At 49.4% G+C, this 20,058-nt stretch overlaps 4 protein-coding genes across 5 annotated transcripts in view; 2 read left to right on the plus strand and 2 right to left on the minus strand.

Annotated features, from left to right (window-relative positions):
- LOC109761307 (uncharacterized) overlaps positions 1 to 12,032 on the minus strand; it is a 47,453-nt gene extending 35,421 nt beyond the window's left edge. The window contains exon 1 of one of the 2 annotated variants that reach the window (XM_040403843.3): positions 11,610 to 12,032. In XM_040403843.3, the coding sequence (XP_040259777.2) occupies positions 11,610 to 11,728 (119 nt within the window). In that variant the 5' untranslated portion in view covers positions 11,729 to 12,032. Of the gene's footprint in view, positions 1 to 124; positions 339 to 11,609 lie in introns of those variants that run through there. The other variant, XM_045234779.2, reaches the window with a different exon arrangement.
- On the plus strand, positions 569 to 6,986 carry LOC141042192 (uncharacterized). Its single transcript, XM_073509716.1, has 4 exons — positions 569 to 5,949; positions 5,984 to 6,165; positions 6,644 to 6,699; positions 6,802 to 6,986. Exons 1-4 carry the CDS (start codon positions 5,569 to 5,571, stop codon positions 6,984 to 6,986), a joined length of 804 nt encoding a protein of 267 aa, XP_073365817.1. The 5' UTR covers positions 569 to 5,568.
- LOC141042361 (uncharacterized) lies at positions 7,008 to 8,732 on the minus strand. Its single transcript, XM_073510364.1, has 2 exons — positions 7,572 to 8,732; positions 7,008 to 7,519 (listed from the first exon to the last, which is right to left on the minus strand). Exon 1 carries the CDS (start codon positions 8,304 to 8,306, stop codon positions 7,704 to 7,706), a length of 603 nt encoding a protein of 200 aa, XP_073366465.1. The 5' UTR covers positions 8,307 to 8,732; the 3' UTR covers positions 7,008 to 7,519; positions 7,572 to 7,703.
- A 1,579-nt stretch (positions 12,033 to 13,611) lies between the features above and the next one.
- Positions 13,612 to 14,736, plus strand: LOC141042868 (uncharacterized). Its single transcript, XM_073511777.1, has one exon. It carries the CDS (start codon positions 13,612 to 13,614, stop codon positions 14,734 to 14,736), a length of 1,125 nt encoding a protein of 374 aa, XP_073367878.1.
- Positions 14,737 to 20,058: the final 5,322 nt, after the last annotated feature.

Genomic DNA, 20,058 nt, shown 5'->3' on the forward strand with positions numbered 1-20,058 from the left:
CTTATTAGAACACCAACCCTTAACTAGAAGGCTCCCTCCTTTACACCCACTCCACAAACATCAATATTTTTGTGTGCCAAGTCATGAAGAATGGATTGCACTCCAGCCTACAAAACCAGCGTACCTCCGCTGACCATGAAGAGTTGTTTGATTTGTCTTTGTTGTTGCAGGATTGTCATCTCTCGGATGCACCACCACAACAGCGTATACCTGAGGTAACGCAGGTTCTGAACCCGTCACACCCGCCTGACGAGAACAGCCACAAGCGCCCCTGGATGCCGAAAATGGAGTTCCCCAGATTTGAGGGAGAAGGGTTTCGTATTTGGTCACGCATATTTCTTTTGTACCAAATTCCAGAGGCGCTCAAATTGATGTCTGCATCTCTGCACTTGCATGGTAATGCAGCACAATGGTTTCAGGCGTCCCCTCAGTTCGGTGCTGCTATTTTACAGAAATTTTATATGAATGTGCACAGAACTTGTATGCGAGATTTGCTTGTGCTGAAGCAACAGGGATCAGTGGGGTATTGTAGTCAGTTTAACCAATCCAGGTTAGACTGTATGAGGGTGTAGTTAGTGAGACTATGTTAGTCACTCATTTCATTCTGGACCTGAAAGAAGAAATTAGACATGCAGTTGAGCTCCAGTGCAGTGGAGCGAAGGAGGAGGCTCGGCTGCTGTTGTATTTATAGGAGGAGGGTTAGGCGCGGCTGTGAGTGTTTGTGTTTTGCACGAAAGTCATGACGACGTATTGCTGGGCTATTGAAATCAATCATGCATGAGTCACAATCGGACACGGCTGATAAGGAAGACCAGATCTTTGAATTTTTCCGGTACTTATCGTGACGGACGAAAATATTGGAACAGGAAACAGATATAAAGAATATGTTCCCTTCTTTGACACAAAGGTACGTGAGACCAGTAGGTTTGTGCATACCACTTGAGGTTGCGTCCTGGGTTCAAATCCTAGAGACAGGCATTTATTTTTCTAAGCCGGATTGCCGCCACACTGGCAAGCTGACGCAGAGACCCAACGTGGCCCATTAACAAAGTGCGCAAGCAGCGCAGCATGGAGGGGTTGGCCCATGTTTTTCTAAACCGCTATTGTCGCTGCACTAGCGGACAGGCCGACGCAAAGGGCCAACATGGCCCATTAACAAAGTGCGCAAGCCAGCGAGCAGAGCAGCGTGGAGGAGGCGGGCAGCCGGCCCAAGGGCAGTGTGCGATGTTGAAGTGTATATGTAGATTGCCTAGCCCTTTCCATCAGTTCGGACTTTTGGTTGCGTTGACTAGTGCATGAAGCTTAACATGGTATCAGGGCTTAAGGTCTTGAGTTCAAGTCCTGGCTTTCGTAATTTATCCAAAAACTGCTGCTGCCTCCCTCTGTGATCACGTATAGGCCTCTTGAGCTATACCTCTGAGTCTATTCACGTGTTGACTTTCGCGCGTCACACGTGAGAGAGGGTGTTGAAGAGTACATGTAGATTGCCTAGCCCTTTCTATCAATACAACATGGAGCAGTAGAAGCAGTTTTCAAGAAAAACGGTCAGAAAAAATCGTCAAAACATGAAACGATGGAGGTGAGGTGGGAGATGGAATGCCAAGGAACAAGAGAAACATAAGATAGCACTCTACATATTCTTGCATGATCTTATAACAATAAAATGACAAATAAATCATGGCGATGCATATAACATATTTATGCCCCATTACAATACATGGACAATATGTTTTTCCTTTATCTCTCCGGCGCAACATAACTCTTATGGGCCAAAGATACAGGGGCAGTCCAAGCCAAAAAGGGAGGAAGAGAAAAAAGTAAAGGCATGTCTCATCCTATTACTCATTGCCTAGTCCACATGATCTTTTATGATTACAAATAAATTTTGTCGCGATGTAGTACAAAGCAATTGTCTTAGTATTGTGGGTACCGCGTATGCTAGATTTTCAACGCAGATGGTGAGGTAATAGAGCTTTCATTTTCCAAAAAGAATGAATATGTACGCTAGAACCTCGTCTTTCTTCGACATTTTGATGAACTTATGAGTTTTTCCCGGAACGCGCATGAGAATTGCGCGTTCATAAATTAAGAGAGAAAGCAAGTTTAAGAATTACAAGAGGCCGGCCCTTAGGCTAGCCGAAACCCTTGTCCACCATCCACCACACACACCTAAGACAGACTACTCTCAGTCGCCCACAGCTTCACGAATTACCCGCCTCTTCTGCTGCACAAACTACCACACTTTCCACTCATCAGCGATGTGAGCCGTTATTCCACTAGTGGTCAAGGAGATTTTGTCAAAAACACTCCTGTTCCTTTCCTTCCAGATGGAGTTCAGCACTAGGATGATGTAAGAGTTCAGCTCCTTCCTTGCCGCCGCCGTGGTGTTACTAGTCGTTGTCCACCAGTCCACCACCACGTCCTGCTGGGATGGGTTGAAGCTTTCCCAGCCCTTAACCCTCAACGCCTCGAACCACACCGTGCGCGCCAGAGAGTATTGCACAAGCAAATGATCAAGAGTTTCAGGCTCTTGCAGACACATCGGGCAGCTCGGCTGGTGTGGTAGGCCCCTTGCGGCAAGGCGATCAGAGGTCCAGCCCCGTTCTTGACGACCAACCACGCGAAGAACTTCAATTGCGGTTGCGCCCAAGAGTTCCAAACTTCATTTGCTACAGGCATCTCAGTTAAGCCAAAGAAGAAAGCACGGTAGGCAGTCCTTGCCGAGTAGCACCCAAATTCCTCCAGATCCATCTGAATGTGTCTGGCTCGCCGTTCATGTGTTCGGCCTCCCTCTGCACGCTACCCCACGACCTGCAGAATTAATGATCATGGCAATTGTAAATTGCCCCACAAGCCATTGATCATCACCCTCATGGGTGCCGACATCGAAGAGATCCAATATCTCCACCTCACACCAAAACCGCTGCGGTCGAGCACCTCCAGCAAGCGAGTCGAATGCCTTTGCCACGTCCAGTTTGAGAAACAACGACGGCACCTGCTTACTGTGTAAAACCTTAACCGTCTGATGGACCAAGGCGAAGTTGTCCTGAATACTTCTTCCTGAAGTAAATGCACTCTGATTGCGCCCCGCTAGACTGCCCAACTTTTTTGCAAGAAGGCCCGCAAGAATCTTTGCGATGATCTTTGCAAAACTATGAAGAAGGCTTATGGGCCGGTAATCGCCAATGTCCACCGCATCCTCCTTCTTTGGTAGCAGGATGATTAGGGCTTCGTTAAGCAATTCAAAGCTGCGGTTATCCCCATGAAAGAACTGTTGCACTGCGGCCAGCATCTCCGCCTTGATGATATCCCACATTACTTGGTAAAATTGTGTCGTAAACCCATCTGGCCCAGGGGCCTTGTCGGCTGGCAACGATTTGATGGCCTTCCAAACCTCCTTCGCCGTGACAGGTTTGTCAAGCTCCGCGAGCTCCTCGTGAGATAGATCCAACTCCGCCAAGTTAACCGTGTGCTCCCTCTCGGCCGTGCTTCCCAACAGCTGCACGAAGTGGCTGAAGGCGAGCTCTTGCATGCCCTCTTGATCGATGCATTGTACCACCCCCTTCCTCAACTTAAACTGATGTTACGCCGCTGACGCTTTGCCGCATTTGCATGAAAGAACGTTGTATTCTCATCCCACTCGAAAAGGTAAGTGATACGCGAATTCTGACACGCAATGGTTCACTGCAGGAGGCCAGACCCAGGCATTTCCGCTTGAGATCTGCCCGGAGCCATCTTTTGCTGGGTATTGAGCGCTCTGTCACCTTGAGATTCATATTAACAATTAAGATCTACTAACATCAACGGGTTGTGGATCTAGGAAATTAATCATGTTGCATACTTGTGGGATTGAGTTAATTCTATTTTTCCTACTTATACACATTCTAGCACGTGCGCATGTTATTAGACTTACTTGGAAACAAATCTAGCACATGGATTTCACTTCCTTTTGCATATACTCTCTCCGTTCCTTTATATAAGGTGTATTTGTTTTTTCAAAAGTCAAACGAGTGCATGTTTGACTAAGTTTTTAGAAAAAATATATCAATATCCACAATATGAAATTTATATATTTGATGCATCATGAAAAGTAGTTTCACATTTTATCTATTAGGTATTGCAGATATTGTTGTTTTATTCTATAATCTTGGTCAAACATTGAAATGGTTGACTTGCACAGAAATCAATCCACCTTATATTCTGGAACAGAGCGACAACAGACCTCTACATACAGAACATAACAGTTGCATTGGTGTCATGGCTAGCTCGTTCTACAAACAATTGGTTGGTCCTAGGTTCAAATCACAAGAAACTATATTAGAGTTACATGTTGTATGCTCTTTAAAGAAACCGAATATCATGTGCTTCACAGGCTTCGGGGGAACTTGACAGGCTTGGTTCACTTTCACCCAATCTACCTATACCAAACAAAAAGCTTTCACAAGCTTATGCGAGAGGTAACAAGAGAGTCCATCTTTCACCTATGATGTACTCTAAACCCAAGCCCTGCAATGTTCCACACCAAACTGAGACCATCACATGCCACTCCGAAGCCTCCTACCTGAATGCAGCTAGTAAGGATGAGAGCTAGGGAAGTGCCAGGTATATAGCTGAACCTGTGTCGAATTGTCTCTACTGATTAATTGTAGTCGCTTTTTGAACTCAAAAGCAACCACCACGGATTGCAGGTTGCAGCAGAGCGAAACCATGGAGAGTTAAGAGAGGAAGTTGTGTTCGGTACGGATCCTGCTCTCAGATTCTGTACGGGAGTCAAGGGAGCAGAGCCGAATGCCCGGGCTCCGAGAAAATACGATCCGGGGATCGGCAAGGAGCGGAGCAGAAAATACACTAGCGCGGAGAAGCGACCAACAGGTCGATTCTATTTTTGTGGAATCCAAAAGGCACAGAGAAGTTAAGAGATATTACCCACCATTGCCATTACTAACCCCTAAAATCTCATACCGCTTTGCTTAATCTGTTCCATCTTCTCTCTCTCTCGTACGAGGAACAGAGAGAGGCGACCGGCGGCAGCCACGGCCGTCACCGGAGACCGATGAAGGCGACCTGCTACACCGCTGACTCGCTTCTTTCATTTATCCTGTTAAGGTATGGTTCCCATCCCCAAACCCTAGGTTGTATATTGGTTCATGTTCACCTGTCCGCATTGCTTGTATCAAGATTTTCCCATCCCCTCTCTAATTCCAACACGACATGTGCCACGATTGATTGAGGAACTCGGTTTCATAGAAAATCATGTATATTCAAGATAGATTTCAGATTGGCTGTAGATAACTAGTACGAAGTGCAGATGTACGCCTCTCACTAGCTGATTACTGAATGTGAGTGTGTTCTGTTCCTTTTATATATATGCTGCCAATGAGTCGCTTCCCTAAATAATAGATTAGACGTACTATCAGATTTCTTAGTAGTAGTACTAGCTAATTTATTTATTGTGAGGTACTTATACCTTCATATATATTAGTAATAATATTAGAAGACTTGTTCCGTGCATATCTCCAACTTCATTTAATTTTTATTAGCAGCTGGTACCGTTGCTTACGTGGATTTATGCCGAACACAGTAGCAATGGAAGCAACTGCTGAGTGGAATGAAGAACACACTCGCTTGGTTTGTGAGTTGTTCAAGGAACAAGCTGAGGCTGGAAATCGCCCAAATACACATATGAATAATACTGGGTATATGACAGTGATTGATAAATTCTACCAGAAGACTGGAATACAGTACAACAAAAGACAGTTTAAGAACAAATGGGATAAAACTAAAAAGTGCGTACTACATTTGGAAGAGTTTGAAAAAGGAGACAGGTATGGGCTGGGATTCTGTGAAGCAAACGGTTACAGCTTCTGCGGAGCGTTGGAAAAATCTTTAAAAAGTGAGGTACTAGTCGTTTTTTATTTTCTGCACATACAAAACATGCTTCACCATCCGTGGATGTCTAACGTTTAGTACTTGGTGTTGACAGAAATACCAAGGTTGTGGTAGGTTTCAGAAGGCTGGACTTCAAAATGAGGACCTTTTGGCCAAGATCTTTGAAGACTTGCGCAACACTGGTGAAGACCATTGGTCTCCTGCTAATGGTAGCTTGCCTCAAAGTCCTCAGAATGTTGATGCTGAAGACCAAAGAGATGAGAACAACGACAGAAAGTGAGGACGAAGATGAGTCGCCAATTATTAATAATCTCTACTCTTATAAAAAACTGAGTTGGTGATGATGGTGTGCCTGCCATCTTGCAATATAGACCGTCCGATCTATATCTGACGGATAGAAAGCAAACTATGGCAATTTTGCAAAAAGATACCCGCACCTCTCTCCACATTTGCAGATAAGGCATTCCCTCGTTCATCCTTATCTCCCACAACCTCATTGTTGAGCAATTAAAAAAGGAAGCCTCTGGAACAATTTGGCATGGTGGCCGCTGCCGGCGTCGTCCATCCCCATGCCTCCGCTCAGTCCAACCACCAATCACCACCACGCCCTACTCCTCCTCACCTTATCTCTCCTCTTTCTCAAGATATCATTAGTTTTTACACATGGGATTACTCCCGCATGGGTCAATCACAACAGGTGTTTTATAAAAAAATGCATCTTGATGTTCCGTGCAATGCGCGGGCATCTTGCTAGTAAAGGAAAAAGAGCAGGTGGTCCTATAGACGGAAAAGGAAAAAAGTCAAGGAGTGGTTATGTGATCATGCAAGACCATTTGAACAAAATTGTTGAGCTGAGCAAGAAGTCGCAAGCAGCCATTGAATCCATTGCTCAGAAGAGGGAGGATGCCTAAGTTTGTACCATCAAAGATGCCATGACTCTGGTTACAGAATGTGGTGGTGTCATTGGCACTAATGAGCGCTTCATTGCTTTTGAAATTTTTGTGAAGGAGCAAAGAGAAATGTTTATGACCATACCTGATGCTCGTGCACGATTTGACTGGCTTAAAAGGAAATATAATGCCAAGTATGGCAAATAGATTATAATATTTTGGTTGTAATTGTTAAGGCATTCCTATAAGTAATATGCCTTCAACACTCCTATCTTTCAAGTTCCATTTAGTAATTTATTTGGCTTGTAAGACCCTGTCCGGTTTGTCACAAATTATCTATATGAATACAGTCATTTGAATCTTATTCCTATTTATGTATGTCATTATTGCCATCGACTCGTTTCTCATTGTGAATTGTCTCATGTATGTTATATGCATAGATGTCCTCAAGCGAAAGTGATAGTGGAGGGAGTAATTACTCAAATGAAGAGCATGACTGGTAGAACCAAGGATCCTACCGGACCTGCTCCGTAGGTTGTAGGGGAAGGATGGAGTGGGGCGAGGCGATGAGCGGGCGCGCCGGCGGCTGGGCGCCGTCACGTAGGAGGAAGATGGCGGCGGCTAGGGTTCCGGCTACTCTGGGAGCCGGGCAATAGGGATAATTATATTCTTATTGCTTGATTCCAAAAAGAGTCTTACAGCCTATATTTATAACCTAGATAACTTGCATAAGAATTAACCTAAGATAACTTGCATAAGAATTAACCTAAGATAACTTGCATAAGAATTAACCTAAGATAACTTGTGGGCTAAGATTGCCCGGTGGGCCTAGCTAAACCGGCCATAACACTTCTCCCCGCCTGCACAAACAGCTCGTCCTCGAGCTGTAAGGTGGGGAAGCGCTTGCGGAACTCCTCAAGGCGATCAACCAGCGTCAAACACCTTCTCGACAGCTGGGGCGGCCAGGTCGGCGGCGACGGCGTCCTCCGGAATGTAGTCTGCAACCTCCAGGTAGAAGAGTCGCGGGCAGGCGTGGCCGGGCGTGTAGGGCTCGTCGCAGTTGAAGCACAACCCTTGGCGGCGACGCTCGAGTAGCTCGGCCGAGGTGAGCCAGCGGAACGGGCGCGCCGCGGTCGCGGCGAGGGGTGCCGCGGAAGCCTGAACAGGCCGACACGAAGCGGGATCTGGCCAGGGTAGCGACCCAGTGGACCGGGACGGTGACTCCTGCTGGACGGCCACCGCGCGGCGCTCGAACGCGCGGGCGTAGTACATGGCCGTCTGGATATCCTGGGGTCCCTGAAGCTCCACGTCCACGCGGATGTGATCCGGAAGTCCACCGACAAAGAGGTCGGCCCGCTGCTGCGCCGTCACGCCCGACGCGTGGCATGCCAGGGCCTGGAAACGGTCGGCGAAGTCCTGAACCATGGAGGTGAAGGGAAGGCGGCCTAGCTCCGCCAGGCGGCTCCCGCGGGTCGGGGGCCCAAAACGAAGGAGGCAGAGCTCGCGGAAGCGCTCCCAAGGAGGCATGCTGCCCTTGTCCTGCTCGAGGGCGTAGTACCAGGTCTGGGCTGCACCGCGGAGGTGGTAGGATGCCAGCCAAGTGCGCTCCGACGCGAGCGTGCGCTGTCCACGGAAAAACTGCTGACACTGGTTGAGCCAGTTAAGCGGGTCCTCCGTGCCGTCATAAGTGGCGAAGTCGATCTTGGCGAACCGTGGCGGCGTCTGGGTCGGCGCGCCATGGCCGACCGGCTCGACGGTGCGGAGCAGTGATGATGACGGCGCCCGGTCAACGGTGGGGAGACCGTCATAGGCCCCCGCGGAGCCGGACGAGGCCCCAGACTGCAGCGTGGGTACCGGTGGGTTCCCGGCCTCCGTGTAAACTGGCGATGGCGACGTCCCGGTTAGCCAGGCCGGGATCTGGGACGGTGACGGCGGAAACCGGACCTGCTGGATCGGGAGGTCTCCCAGTGTGGACTGGCCCAGTTCGGAGCTGGGCGGCGGCGGTGGGAGCTGGACCGGCGCGGGCGGCGCGGCTGGGGCTGGCACGGGCTAGTGCGGCCACTGCGGCGCTGGGGCGGGCGCGGAAGGCGCGGATGGCGCCGCGAGAACCGCCACGGGCCACTGCGGCCAGGACGGCACTGGGGCGGGCGGCGGCTGGAACGACGGATGGGCCCCGGCGATCGCCGCGGGTACCGAGGACCAGGGCAGGTGCAGCAGCGGCGGAGGCAGCCCGCTGGGGTGCCCCGCCTGGAACGGCGGCAGCGGTGGCCCGCCCATTGCAGGCGCGCCCTGGGACGGCCACGGCAGCGCAGGGTGGCCGTAGGCGGCGGTAGTCGCAGCCGGCGGAGGTGCGGGCGGCCCGGCCAGGTACCAATGGATGCCCTGGACGGCCGTCACGAGATCCCGCAAGATGCTGGTGACTTCTTCCGGCGTGAAAACGGCGGTTGTCGGCGCAGCGGAGGTGACCGGGGCCGGCGGCGTTGGGGACCCAGCAGTGGTCATCGGGGCGGTGGTGATGATGGGCAGCGGCAGCGTGGGTGTTGATGACGACATGATCGAACCCGAGTCTCTGGATACCAAATTGGTAGAACCAGGGATCCTACCGGACCTGCTCCGTAGGTTGTAGGGGAAGGATGGAGTGGGGCGAGGCGATGAGCGGGCGCGCCGGCGCGTAGGAGGAAGATGGCGGCGGCGGCTAGGGTTCCGGCTACTCTGGGAGCCGGGCAATAGGGATAATTATATTCTTATTGCTTGATTCCAAAAAGAGTCTTACAGCCTATATTTATAACCTAGATAACTTGCATAAGAATTAACCTAAGATAACTTGTGGGCTAAGATTGCCCGGTGGGCCTAGCTAAACCGGCCATAACAATGACGAAGATGTACAGCTGATGCACCTACATGAAATGATGATAAGCAATCTTGCTTCTGTTGTAACTGTTGTTGAAAAGTACCACATGGCCTACTTGGATAAGAATGAACCTAGGACTTCAATTCTCAGTGGAATGGGCTGGGTGAAAGAAACCTTGCGCACTCCAGGGGAGAGCCACCGCATGTTCCGTATGAATTCTACAATGTTTCACAATCTGCATGATCTTTTGGTGAGTACGTATGGTCTGAAATCAACTACGCATATGAGTACTTTTGAAGCTCTACCACTCTTCTTGTACGTCTGTGGTGGATGTCACTCAAATCGGGGAGTGCAAAATCGATTTAAGCATTCCGGTGGCACAATCAGTAGAAAGTTTGATCTTGTTCTGCACAGCTTGGTAAAGATGTCTAAAGATTTTGTGCGACCAAAAGATCCAAACTTCTCTACTGTTCATGATAGGATCAGAAATGATAGGAGGATGTGGCTACATTTCAAAGACTGCATTGGAGCTATTGATGGAACCCACATACTTGCAACTGTTAAGCCTGAGGATGTCATTAGATATATTGGCAGATCAGGTAGTACAACTCAAAATGTGATGGCTGTATGTGATTTTGACATGTGCTTCACATATGCGTCTATTGGCCAGCCAGGTGCTATGCACGATAGTGTGCTTTATCATGCATTAGTCGCAGATAAAGATGTCTTCCTGCATCCTCCGGAAGGTATTTTTCTACTGTATGTTCATATCAGATTGTGCATTATTGCATCTATTTCATGTTGGTGTGACTTACACATCTATATTTCAGGAAAATATTATCTTGCTGATGTTGGCTATCCAAATCGTCCAGGCTATTTTTCACCATTTAAGGGACAAAGATATCACGTTCCTGACTTCCGAAGAGGTGTTGCTCCTAGTGGCGAGAAAGAAAAATTTAACCATCTGCACTCAAGTATTCGGAATGTCATTGAGAGAACTTTTGGTGTATGGAAGATGAAATGGCGAATTCTTCTCAAGATGCCAAGCTACCCATTGTACAAGCAAAAGATGATTGTTGCAGCAACCATGGCTTTGCACAATTTCATAAGGGAGCATGGTATGACTGATAAGCATTTTCGTAGATTTGATTGGAGTCCTAACTATGTACCGACAATACCGACGAGGTATAGGAAATATATTATTTCTCAAGATGCATCAGACTCATCAACATCAAGCACGAGTGGTAGGTCAATGGATAAGTTCCGTGATGACCTTGCAAAGGCAATTGCTGAATCTACAAGCTAGATGTTGTGAATATTTTCTATGTCATACTATTTTTTGTTCCGAGACAACTATGGGTAGAACATTTTATTTCATCTATTTAGATTGATCATGTTCATTATATACACTTGGATAAGTTGCTACACATATAACATATATTGTTATATACATAGACCACTCTGTTGTTGTGTGATAATAATGGGACCACTTGTAGCACACACATGTGATGGTTATAATTGCAATCAACGTAAGATGATGCTTCAGAAAAGCTCAAAATGAATTGTTAACTAACGCTCCATACAATATTCCTATTCCTATATACTCCCTCCGTCCGGAAATACTTGTCATCAAAATGAATAAAAGGGGATGTATCTAGATGTATATTAGTTCTAGATACATACCTTTTTATCCATTTTGATGACAAGTATTTCCGGACGGAGGTAGTAATATGTTAATGTTCACAACATGTCATGGTATGCCGGACGTATATGCAGAGGGGTGACAAAAGTATCACAATCAAGGGTAGTATGGTCTATTTATTCCTAAACCCACAAATCAGTGTTTTAGGAGATAGCCCAACACTCTTGTAAAGCTGATCCACCTCATCCAGATCCTCATGGGAGTGGATTCTCGGAGGATCAGGAGCAGGGAGCTGTAAAATGAGGATCTGGAGCTCTAACGAACAGGCTCTAAATACCTGCGGTGCCACTCGTCCTTGGTGTGGAGAGTGGACTGGAGACGCTTGGGAAGGGACTCCCACGGGCACTCCTCCCGGATCGCTTTCACTACCATCTGCTCCTCGACCGCCGCCGACATCGGGTCTCCGCCGCGCGATGGCTTGGTGAGCGGGTGTGGTGGATCTGACCACGCGCTAGCGAGATCAGACCAAGATCTCGCCGTGTGGGGTGGGAAGGGGACTAGGGAGCTTGCGATGCCTAAGCCGGTGCGTGCTTCCCGCGGTGATGCGTCGCTGTGCTGGGGGTGGGGAGTAGTAGGAGGGCCGTGAAGAGAGGGAGGACTTCCTAAACCGCAGACGAAGCTTTGAAACTTGCCGACTGTTGGGAAACCGGGTCACCCGGATGGGGTGGCGGCGGCCGCGTGCAACGCTACAGGCCGGCCCCTCCCGTTTCCCCTCTTTTTTCTAAGTGGGTACTTATCCCTTAACCACCTACCCCTATATAAAGCAACGAGGAGCCATTATTGTAACACCTGATCATTGATTAATAAAGCTGGTCTCCTCCATCTCCCTGTGTCACTTTTACTTTCGCATACTTCGACTACTTCGACTACTTCGTCTACGACGCTCGCTCTCGCTCCGCAACCTCGGACCGGACTCGCCGGCGGAGTTGCGGAACACGTTATCAGCACGCTTCGCTTCATCAACTCTCCGTCAAGCCTGCGTCAAGCCTGCGTCACGCAGGCTTTCGTCGATCCCGTGGAGGTATAAGATCCGATCCCCACTCTTTGCAAAAATGGATTACTCTCGTTCCTACGATTCCGTTTTTGCGATTAGTTTTTTTTTCGGATACATCTACCTATGGTGCGGATTTTCCTCCAAAGAACCGAGCGGACGAACACGTCGCCGACCAATGTCGATGTTCTTGGACTACGAGGGACTTGTTGACTGCACTATAGGGAGTCGGTACAGATCGTGACCCCGATGGTCGCGGTACCGCCGCAAATGCACCAGATGTGCCATGCGCCGTCGGAGTTCCGGACGAATACGACGAAGATCCGCATCCCGAGGCCGGCGTCCAGATGACGCCGTACCAAGCACGCTGCACCGCGTCCTGCTGACGCCGCCGCCGCCGTCTCGATGGCCGACTCGACGCCGCGTCGTGTGGCGTGGCCGCCGCCGTCGCGCCGGTCGTCGCCGGGGCTCGAGCTGGCCGCCCCGTGCCCCGCCGTGGCCGCGCCGGTAGCCGCGCGCCGCGCGCCGTGGCCGCGCCGTCCCCTGGCCGCGCCGGTAGCCGCGCGCCGCGCGCCGTGGCCGCGCCGTCCCGTGGCCGCGTCGCGCGCCTTGGCCGCGCCGAGCCACTGGCCATGGCCAGCCCCAGCCGCCCCCGCGTGCAGGCTCTGTCACGCGAGCTGGCCCACCCAGGCCGCCGCCGGCGCGTGCCTTGGCCGCCGCCGGGTGGCGCCCGCCCCCGCCGCGCGACCTGGCCGGCCCCAGGCCGCCGCCGCCCCTGGGCGCTAGGGTTTCCCCTAGCGGCGCGTGCCTAATCCGAGCGCAGCGCCTGGGCCGGCCCACTGGCTGTTGGGCCGGATGGGCCGCGGCCGTGGGATCCCTCCAATAAAAAAAAGAGGGGCGCTGGCTGTCGCGTAAAAATTGCGGTTTAGCCCCTGCATTTTTCAGTTCTTGCGCGATTTTTATTCCTGCAGCAATATTTCGCGTAGAACCCCCTGGAACTGTCTGTTTTCGCTGAAAATGCGTATTCGGGCTTAAAAATACCTCGGGAATTCAATTTTTGGGCTAGTTTTCTCATACTAGATCCGCTTAACATGCTATTTTTTGTAACATGATATTATTGTATGATTTTACTGCTGTAGATTAATTGTTTAGCACTCTTAATCATTTAGTATGTCATATAATAGCATGTTTTAAATAGTGGAACGTCATTTTATTGAATAAGTTTATCAACATCGCTTTGTGCAAAAGATTACCTGCTGTAATCTCATGATTTTTGCATAAATCGCAGATGGCCGGAATTGCCCACAAGGAGTTTCCTGAGTTGGCCCAGACAGGATTGAACTACCTGTCATGGTCCTCGGACTGCGAGATCTTTCTCCAGGGCAAAACCCTCCTGAGGGCGATCGGTAAGGGGGCCCAGCTGGCCGTCACTGATCCCAAGTTCGAGACTGAGAATGCGCAGGCTCTGCACTTTCTCCGTCATCACCTGTCACCTACTCTGAAAGATGAGTATATGGCTGAGCGCAGTGCTTCTGGCCTTTGGACCGCTCTTAAGCAGCGGTTCGAGCGGCTGAAGTACACTGTGAAGCCACGTGCAGAGGCAGAGTGGATCCGTCTGAGGTTTGCGGACTTCAAGACGGTTGGGGAGTACAATTCGGCTCTGCACCGGATTTGTACGACTCTTCGGTTGTGTGGTACTGAGATTACCGACTCCCAGAAGATTGAGAAAACCCTATCCACTTTCCACCCCGACGCGGTCCAGTCCTCACGGAACTACCGCCAGGGGAACTACACGAGGTATTCAGAGTTGATTGACGTCCTCCAGGTGGCGGAGGCGCAAGACGAGGTTCTCAAAAAGAACTTTGTCGCGCAACCACTTGGGGGGAGTTCTCGCCAGGAGGTGAACGCTCTCAAAGTCCGCAAGCCTCAACAGAAGAAGAGGGGCCGGAAGGGCAAGAAGAAGGGCCCTCACCCCCCCGCCCCGGCTAAGCAGAACAAGCCGGGCAAGGGAGGGCAAAGGCCTCAGGACTGCTTCCGTTGTGGCTCGGTGGAGCATTTCTCCCGCCAGTGCCGCGCACCACAGGAGGTCGTTGACGCATATAAGGCTCGGAAGGCGCGTGAGACGCACCTCGCCTTGGTTCAGGAGGGAGCTCCACCGGCGCCCATGGCGGCACCCGTGATGATTGCTACTCCCCCTGCTGCGCCTATAGAGGCGACCCCCGTGGTGCCCATCGCGGCAGCTTTGGCGGTCTCTACCGACGCCCACGTCGCCATGGAGGTTGACCACATGGCCGCCTCGGCGGCGCCGCCACTAGACATTGATGCTGCCTCCAAGATAATTTCTGAGGAGGATCAGCTCACTAGTATGGAGATTGCGGCGGAAGTGAATGGCTTCTTCACCGAGTCCACTTAGCATACCTCTTTGGTTATCACGATTCCGTGCTTTGATACAATAAAATTGAATAAATTCGATTTGGTTGTAAGCTCTATGAGAGCATAAACTTATTCTTTACTTTGGCGATTGGATGACATTTATTCATTTATTCCATTATTTATACATGATAGCATGTTATGTTCTGAGATGTGTGCATTTATTTTTAATGTATTTTCTTCCTCATTACATTAATTAGATGTCATATTTTAGAACGCGTGTGGCGCCCGAATGGAGGAAACGTGCCTTGCCGATAGCGCCACCACTCATACCATTTTACGAGAAACTAAGTACTTTGAGTCCATTAAAAAATCTCCGGGAAGTATTATGACAATCGCCGGCTGCGGTTCTCACATAGTTGGCTCCGGACGAGCCACTATTATACTCCCCATGGGAACAACTTTGCTCATTAATGATGCGTTGTTGTACCCGGAGTCGACTCGTACTCTATTGAGCTTTAGAGACATCCGCGCTAATGGTTTCCATGTTGAGACCGATGATGAAAACGGCAAGGAATGCCTACTCATCACAAAGCGGGATGAAGGTGGTAAACATGTTATCGAGAGGCTTCCTTCGTTTGACACAGGGCTATACTACACTAAGATAGTAGCACCGCCCGTGTACACTACCCTCAAGACCGTCTTTAGAAGCTCTGAACTCTTCTGCCTCTGGCACGATAGGTTAGGCCACCCCGGACTTAGGATGATGAGAAATATAATTAACAACTCGCATGGCCATAATGTTAACGTGAAGAACTTCCCGAATCCTGATGATTTCGTGTGCTCCGCATGCGCTAAGGGGAAGTTAGTCATTAGGCCATCGCCCCTCAAGGTGAGGGATGAAATCCCCGCGTTCTTGGAACGTATCCAAGGGGACATATGCGGTCCAATTCAGCCCCTCACGGGGCCGTTTCGGTACTTCATGGTGCTCATTGATGCTTCCTCTAAATGGTCCAATGTTTGCCTGCTGTCAACAAGGAACCATGCCTTTGCCAAATTGATCTCACAGATCATCCAAATGCGGAATAATTTCCCGGATTATCGTATAAAGTCTATTCGAATGGACAACGCCGGAGAATTTACTTCAAAGGCGTTCGATGATTATTGCATGGCAATGGGAATCAAAGTTGAGCACTCGGTACCACATGTTCATACACAAAATGGACTTGCCGAGGCATTGATTAAAAGAATTAAATTCATTGCCCGACCGCTCCTTCAGGGTTGTAATTTACCAACTACATGTTGGGGCCACGCGGTGTTACACGCGGCTAATCTCATCAACTTTCGACCGTCGGCCTACAACATCCACTCTCCTGTTCAACTTGTGCAAGGGTCGGCACCGAAAATTTCCCACCTTCGTAGGTTCGGTTGCCAGGTATATGTACCAATACCACCCCCTCAGCGATCGGCGATGGGCCCACTCCGTAAGTCGGGGATATACGTTGGTTATGAGACTGTGTCCATAATCAGGTATCTGGACCCCATGACAGGAGACTGTCACACGGCTCGTTTTGCTGATTGCATTTTTGACGAGGATCTTTTCCCGACTTTAGGGGGAGAGAATCAACACCTTGATGCTAAAAGTCGAGAAATCACGTGGCAAGCCACGGGGATCCACGCTCATGACCCGCGCACTGCTAAGACTGAGAGAGAAGTCCAAAAGATAATAGATTTGCAGTCTTTAGCAAATCAACTGCCCGACCACTTTAGTGACTTAAAGACTGTGACAAAATCACATGTGCACGCGCGCAATGCACCGGAAAGGGTTGAAATACCGAAGAAAAATGATGGTATGCCCGCTCCCGTCCAAAGGCCTAAAAGGACGAGAAATCCGGCTTCTCAAATCCCAAGTACTCGGGGACGCCCGACGAAAAAGGATAAGAGAGATTTATCACAGCCTGTCACCAAAGTACCCCAAATTGAAACGGGGAGCCAGTCGAGACCTGGCACAAGTACGGAAAATTCAGTGCACGAAATTCCGGACTTAAACTTTCCCATAGGGGAAACACCCAGTGGAGATGTGAGCGCACACATCGGCGCGGGAAATCTAAAGGACCTTGCTCCCATAATGGGAAATTTGGTAGAGCAAGTGTTTGCGCCTGATGCGCTCCATGACGAAATGGCCATAAATTATATTGATACGGGGGAGTCCCTGAACCGAGCAACGGTGATTGTCGACATCAACTTTGCTACAAAAATTGCCTCAATCATAGATCTTGACCCTGAGCCTAACACGCTCGCTGATTGCAAGAAAAGGTCGGATTGGAAAGATTGGCAGCAGGCAATTACTGCCGAATTATTATCTCTCAACAAAAGGAAGGTGTTCGGACCAGTTTGTCGAACTCCTCCCCACATTCGCCCTGTTGGCCATAGGTGGGTTTTTGTTCGAAAGAGAGATGAAAATAATAAGGTAGTACGGTACAAAGCAAGGCTCGTTGCTCAAGGGTTCACTCAACGACCAGGTGTCAATTTTGAGGAGACTTATTCCCCAGTCGTGGATGGAGTTACCTTTAGATACTTGATCTCGATGGCAGTAAACATGGGCTTGAAAATGAAACTAATGGATGTTGTCACTGCTTACCTATATGGTAACTTGGATTCGAACATATACATGAAGGTTCCAGAAGGTATCCCTGTTCCGAACCATGATAGAGCAAATAGGGGTCTATACAGTGTTCAACTTCAAAAGGCACTGTACGGACTCAGACAGTCCGGTAGAATGTGGTACAATCGCTTAAGTGATTTCCTTCATGAGAAGGGCTACACGAGCAATAAAGATTGCCCATGTGTTTTTATATGGCGATCCCAAGATGGATTCTGTATAATCTCGGTGTACGTGGACGATTTAAACATAATCGGTACACCTGAGGATATTGAGGAAGCGAGTTCCTACCTGATGTCGGAATTCGAGATGAAGGATTTGGGTAAAACCAAGTTCTGTCTAGGTCTGCAACTTGAACATTCCCCTGATGGGATTCTAGTGCACCAGTCGGCCTACACCCAGAAGGTGTTGGAAAGATTTGGATTTGATAAGGCATATCCTTCTAAGACCCCGATGGTCGGAAGATCTTTACAGCCAGACAAGGACCCGTTCAGGCCAAAGGAAGAGGGGGAGGAAACTCTGGGACCAGAGGTTCCTTACCTGAGTGCAGTTGGAGCACTCATGTACCTCGCAAATTGTACACGGCCAGACATTGCGTTCGCCGTCAGTTTGCTTGCTCGGTACAGTTCTGAACCTACCAAAAGACATTGGAAAGGTGTCAAGGACGTCTTCCGTTACCTGCAAGGGACCAAAGATCTTGGTCTATTTTATAAGAGGAATCAAGACCTATCTATTACAGGCTATGCCGATGCTGGGTACCTGTCGGACCCGCATGATTGCAAATCGCAGACTGGCTATGTTTTCCTTTGTGGTGGAACTGCGTTTTCCTGGAAATCGTCCAAGCAAACACTTGTGTCGACTTCCACGAACCACTCGGAAATCATGGCACTATTCGAAGCGTCAAAAGAGTGTGTATCGCTTCGGCGGATGATCGGCCACATTCAGCAGACATGTGGGCTGAACACCGTACAAACCCCTACCATTATCTATGAAGATAATGCTGCTTGTGTTGCACAAGTCCAGATGGGTTATGTGAAGAGTAACCTCACAAAGCATATTAGTCCCAAGTTCTTCTATGCACATGAGCTGCAACAGTTGAACGAGGTGAGAGTTTTGCATACTAAGTCCTGTGACAATCTTGCTGATATGTTCACTAAATCATTACCGGCATCAACCTTAGAGAGGTGTGTGCGTGGAATCGGTATGATGAGACTTAGAGAGATGCAAGGTTCAGGGGGAGAAACTTCACAAACTCGTCGCTAAAATCTCAATCCTGATGATCGAGTACTCAACTTGATGGTTGAGTGGATTGTACTCTTTTTCCCTTGAGTGAGTTTTCCTGATGTTTCTCACACGAGGTTTTTGACGAGGCAATTCGTGCAATACAACAACGTATACTGTGTGTTCTTTCTCCACATTTTTTCCCACTGGGTTTTTCGGAGTTTTGAGGCATGGATATACGGATAATTACCCAAGGGGGAATGTTGGGAAACCGGGTCACCCGGATGGGGTGGCGGTGGCCGCGTGCAACGCTACAGGCCGGCCCCTCCCGTTTCCCCTCTTTTTGCTAAGTGGGTACTTATCCCTTGACCACCTACCCCCTATATAAAGCAACGAGGAGCCATCATTGTAACACCTGATCATTGATTAATAAAGCTGGTCTCGTCCATCTCCCTGTGTCACTTTTACTTTCGCATACTTCGACTACTTCGTCTACGACGCTCGCTCTCGCTCCGCAACCTCGGACCGGACTCGCCGGCGGAGTTGCGGAACACCGACTACCATGTCAAACGGGTCTCCTCACTACTTCACGTCAATGTCCAGTTTTCTCCTTTCTCGGAGAGTATATACACTACGTTTCTCATGGCCCAAAGGCAAAAACGATAGTAGAATATGTTTAAAGAAGTGTATATGCTGTGCTAAACTTTTTGATTCAGCTGCATCACCCCCATCTCTAAAACAGGTTACATAATTCTGTGAGGTCTGCCTAAGCGCAAAATCTTTCCCCTATGGTCACGCTAGGGTTTACTTTCTCTCCGGCTGATCCCCGCCAGACCTTCCTAGGCGGTTGAGAGTGTTAGGTTTCTTGTGTTTGTTGAGTTTTTTAGAGATTTACATGGTGGAACAAGAACACAAGGGGAAAGGCACTCGCGAAAACATGGGGAAGGATCCAATCGATGTCAGGGGAATCGTCAATGGTTGGGCAAACGAAGGAGTTGCGGGTGGTCCGCCGACAATGGATGGTGGGGGAAGTGGCGGTAGTGGTCGTGAGTACGATAATGGAGAGCCTAGGGCACGACTAATCTGTGACGCCCCGAGTTCGATGCATCGGGTGTCTTCCAGTTATTCGTCGTCGTTGCCATGTCATTCGCTTGCGTGTAGCACTTTGCCATGTCATCATGTGCATTGCATCTGCATGTTTTTCAAAACTTGCATCCGTCCGGGTCTCCCAGTTCTCTCCGTTGCCCGTTATGAGCCCAGCTATGCAGCACCTCCGAAATATTATTTTATAAGTGGCATAAAATGTTCTCGGAATGGGGTGAAAGTTGGCGCGCGGTCTCGTTATGTTGTAGGTAGACCGCCTGCCAAATTTCATCGCATTCGGAGCCCGTTTGATAGCCCAACCGTCATCTGTAGCGGCACCGTTGCTGGTTTATTCGTCAGACGTTTTCGGTCTCCGAAAACCTTGTCGAGCTGCATTTC

This window comes from Aegilops tauschii, chromosome 3, assembly GCF_002575655.3.
Source record: "Aegilops tauschii subsp. strangulata cultivar AL8/78 chromosome 3, Aet v6.0, whole genome shotgun sequence".
NCBI lineage: Eukaryota > Viridiplantae > Streptophyta > Magnoliopsida > Poales > Poaceae > Aegilops > Aegilops tauschii.

What these genes read in the sequence shown, in the direction of transcription:
- LOC141042192 (XM_073509716.1), top strand. Translation starts at nt 5,569, where the DNA reads ATGCCGAACACAGTAGCAATGGAAGCAACTGCTGAGTGGAATGAAGAA. An exon ending in AAAACATGCTTCACCATCCG is followed by an intron (nt 5,950 to 5,983) that starts TGGATGTCTAAC and finishes TGGTGTTGACAG; the next exon opens with AAATACCAAGGTTGTGGTAG. An exon ending in GATGAGAACAACGACAGAAA is followed by an intron (nt 6,166 to 6,643) that starts GTGAGGACGAAG and finishes GCATCTTGCTAG; the next exon opens with TAAAGGAAAAAGAGCAGGTG.
- LOC141042361 (XM_073510364.1), bottom strand. Translation starts at nt 8,306, where the DNA reads ATGCCTCCTTGGGAGCGCTTCCGCGAGCTCTGCCTCCTTCGTTTTGGG.
- LOC141042868 (XM_073511777.1), top strand. Translation starts at nt 13,612, where the DNA reads ATGGCCGGAATTGCCCACAAGGAGTTTCCTGAGTTGGCCCAGACAGGA.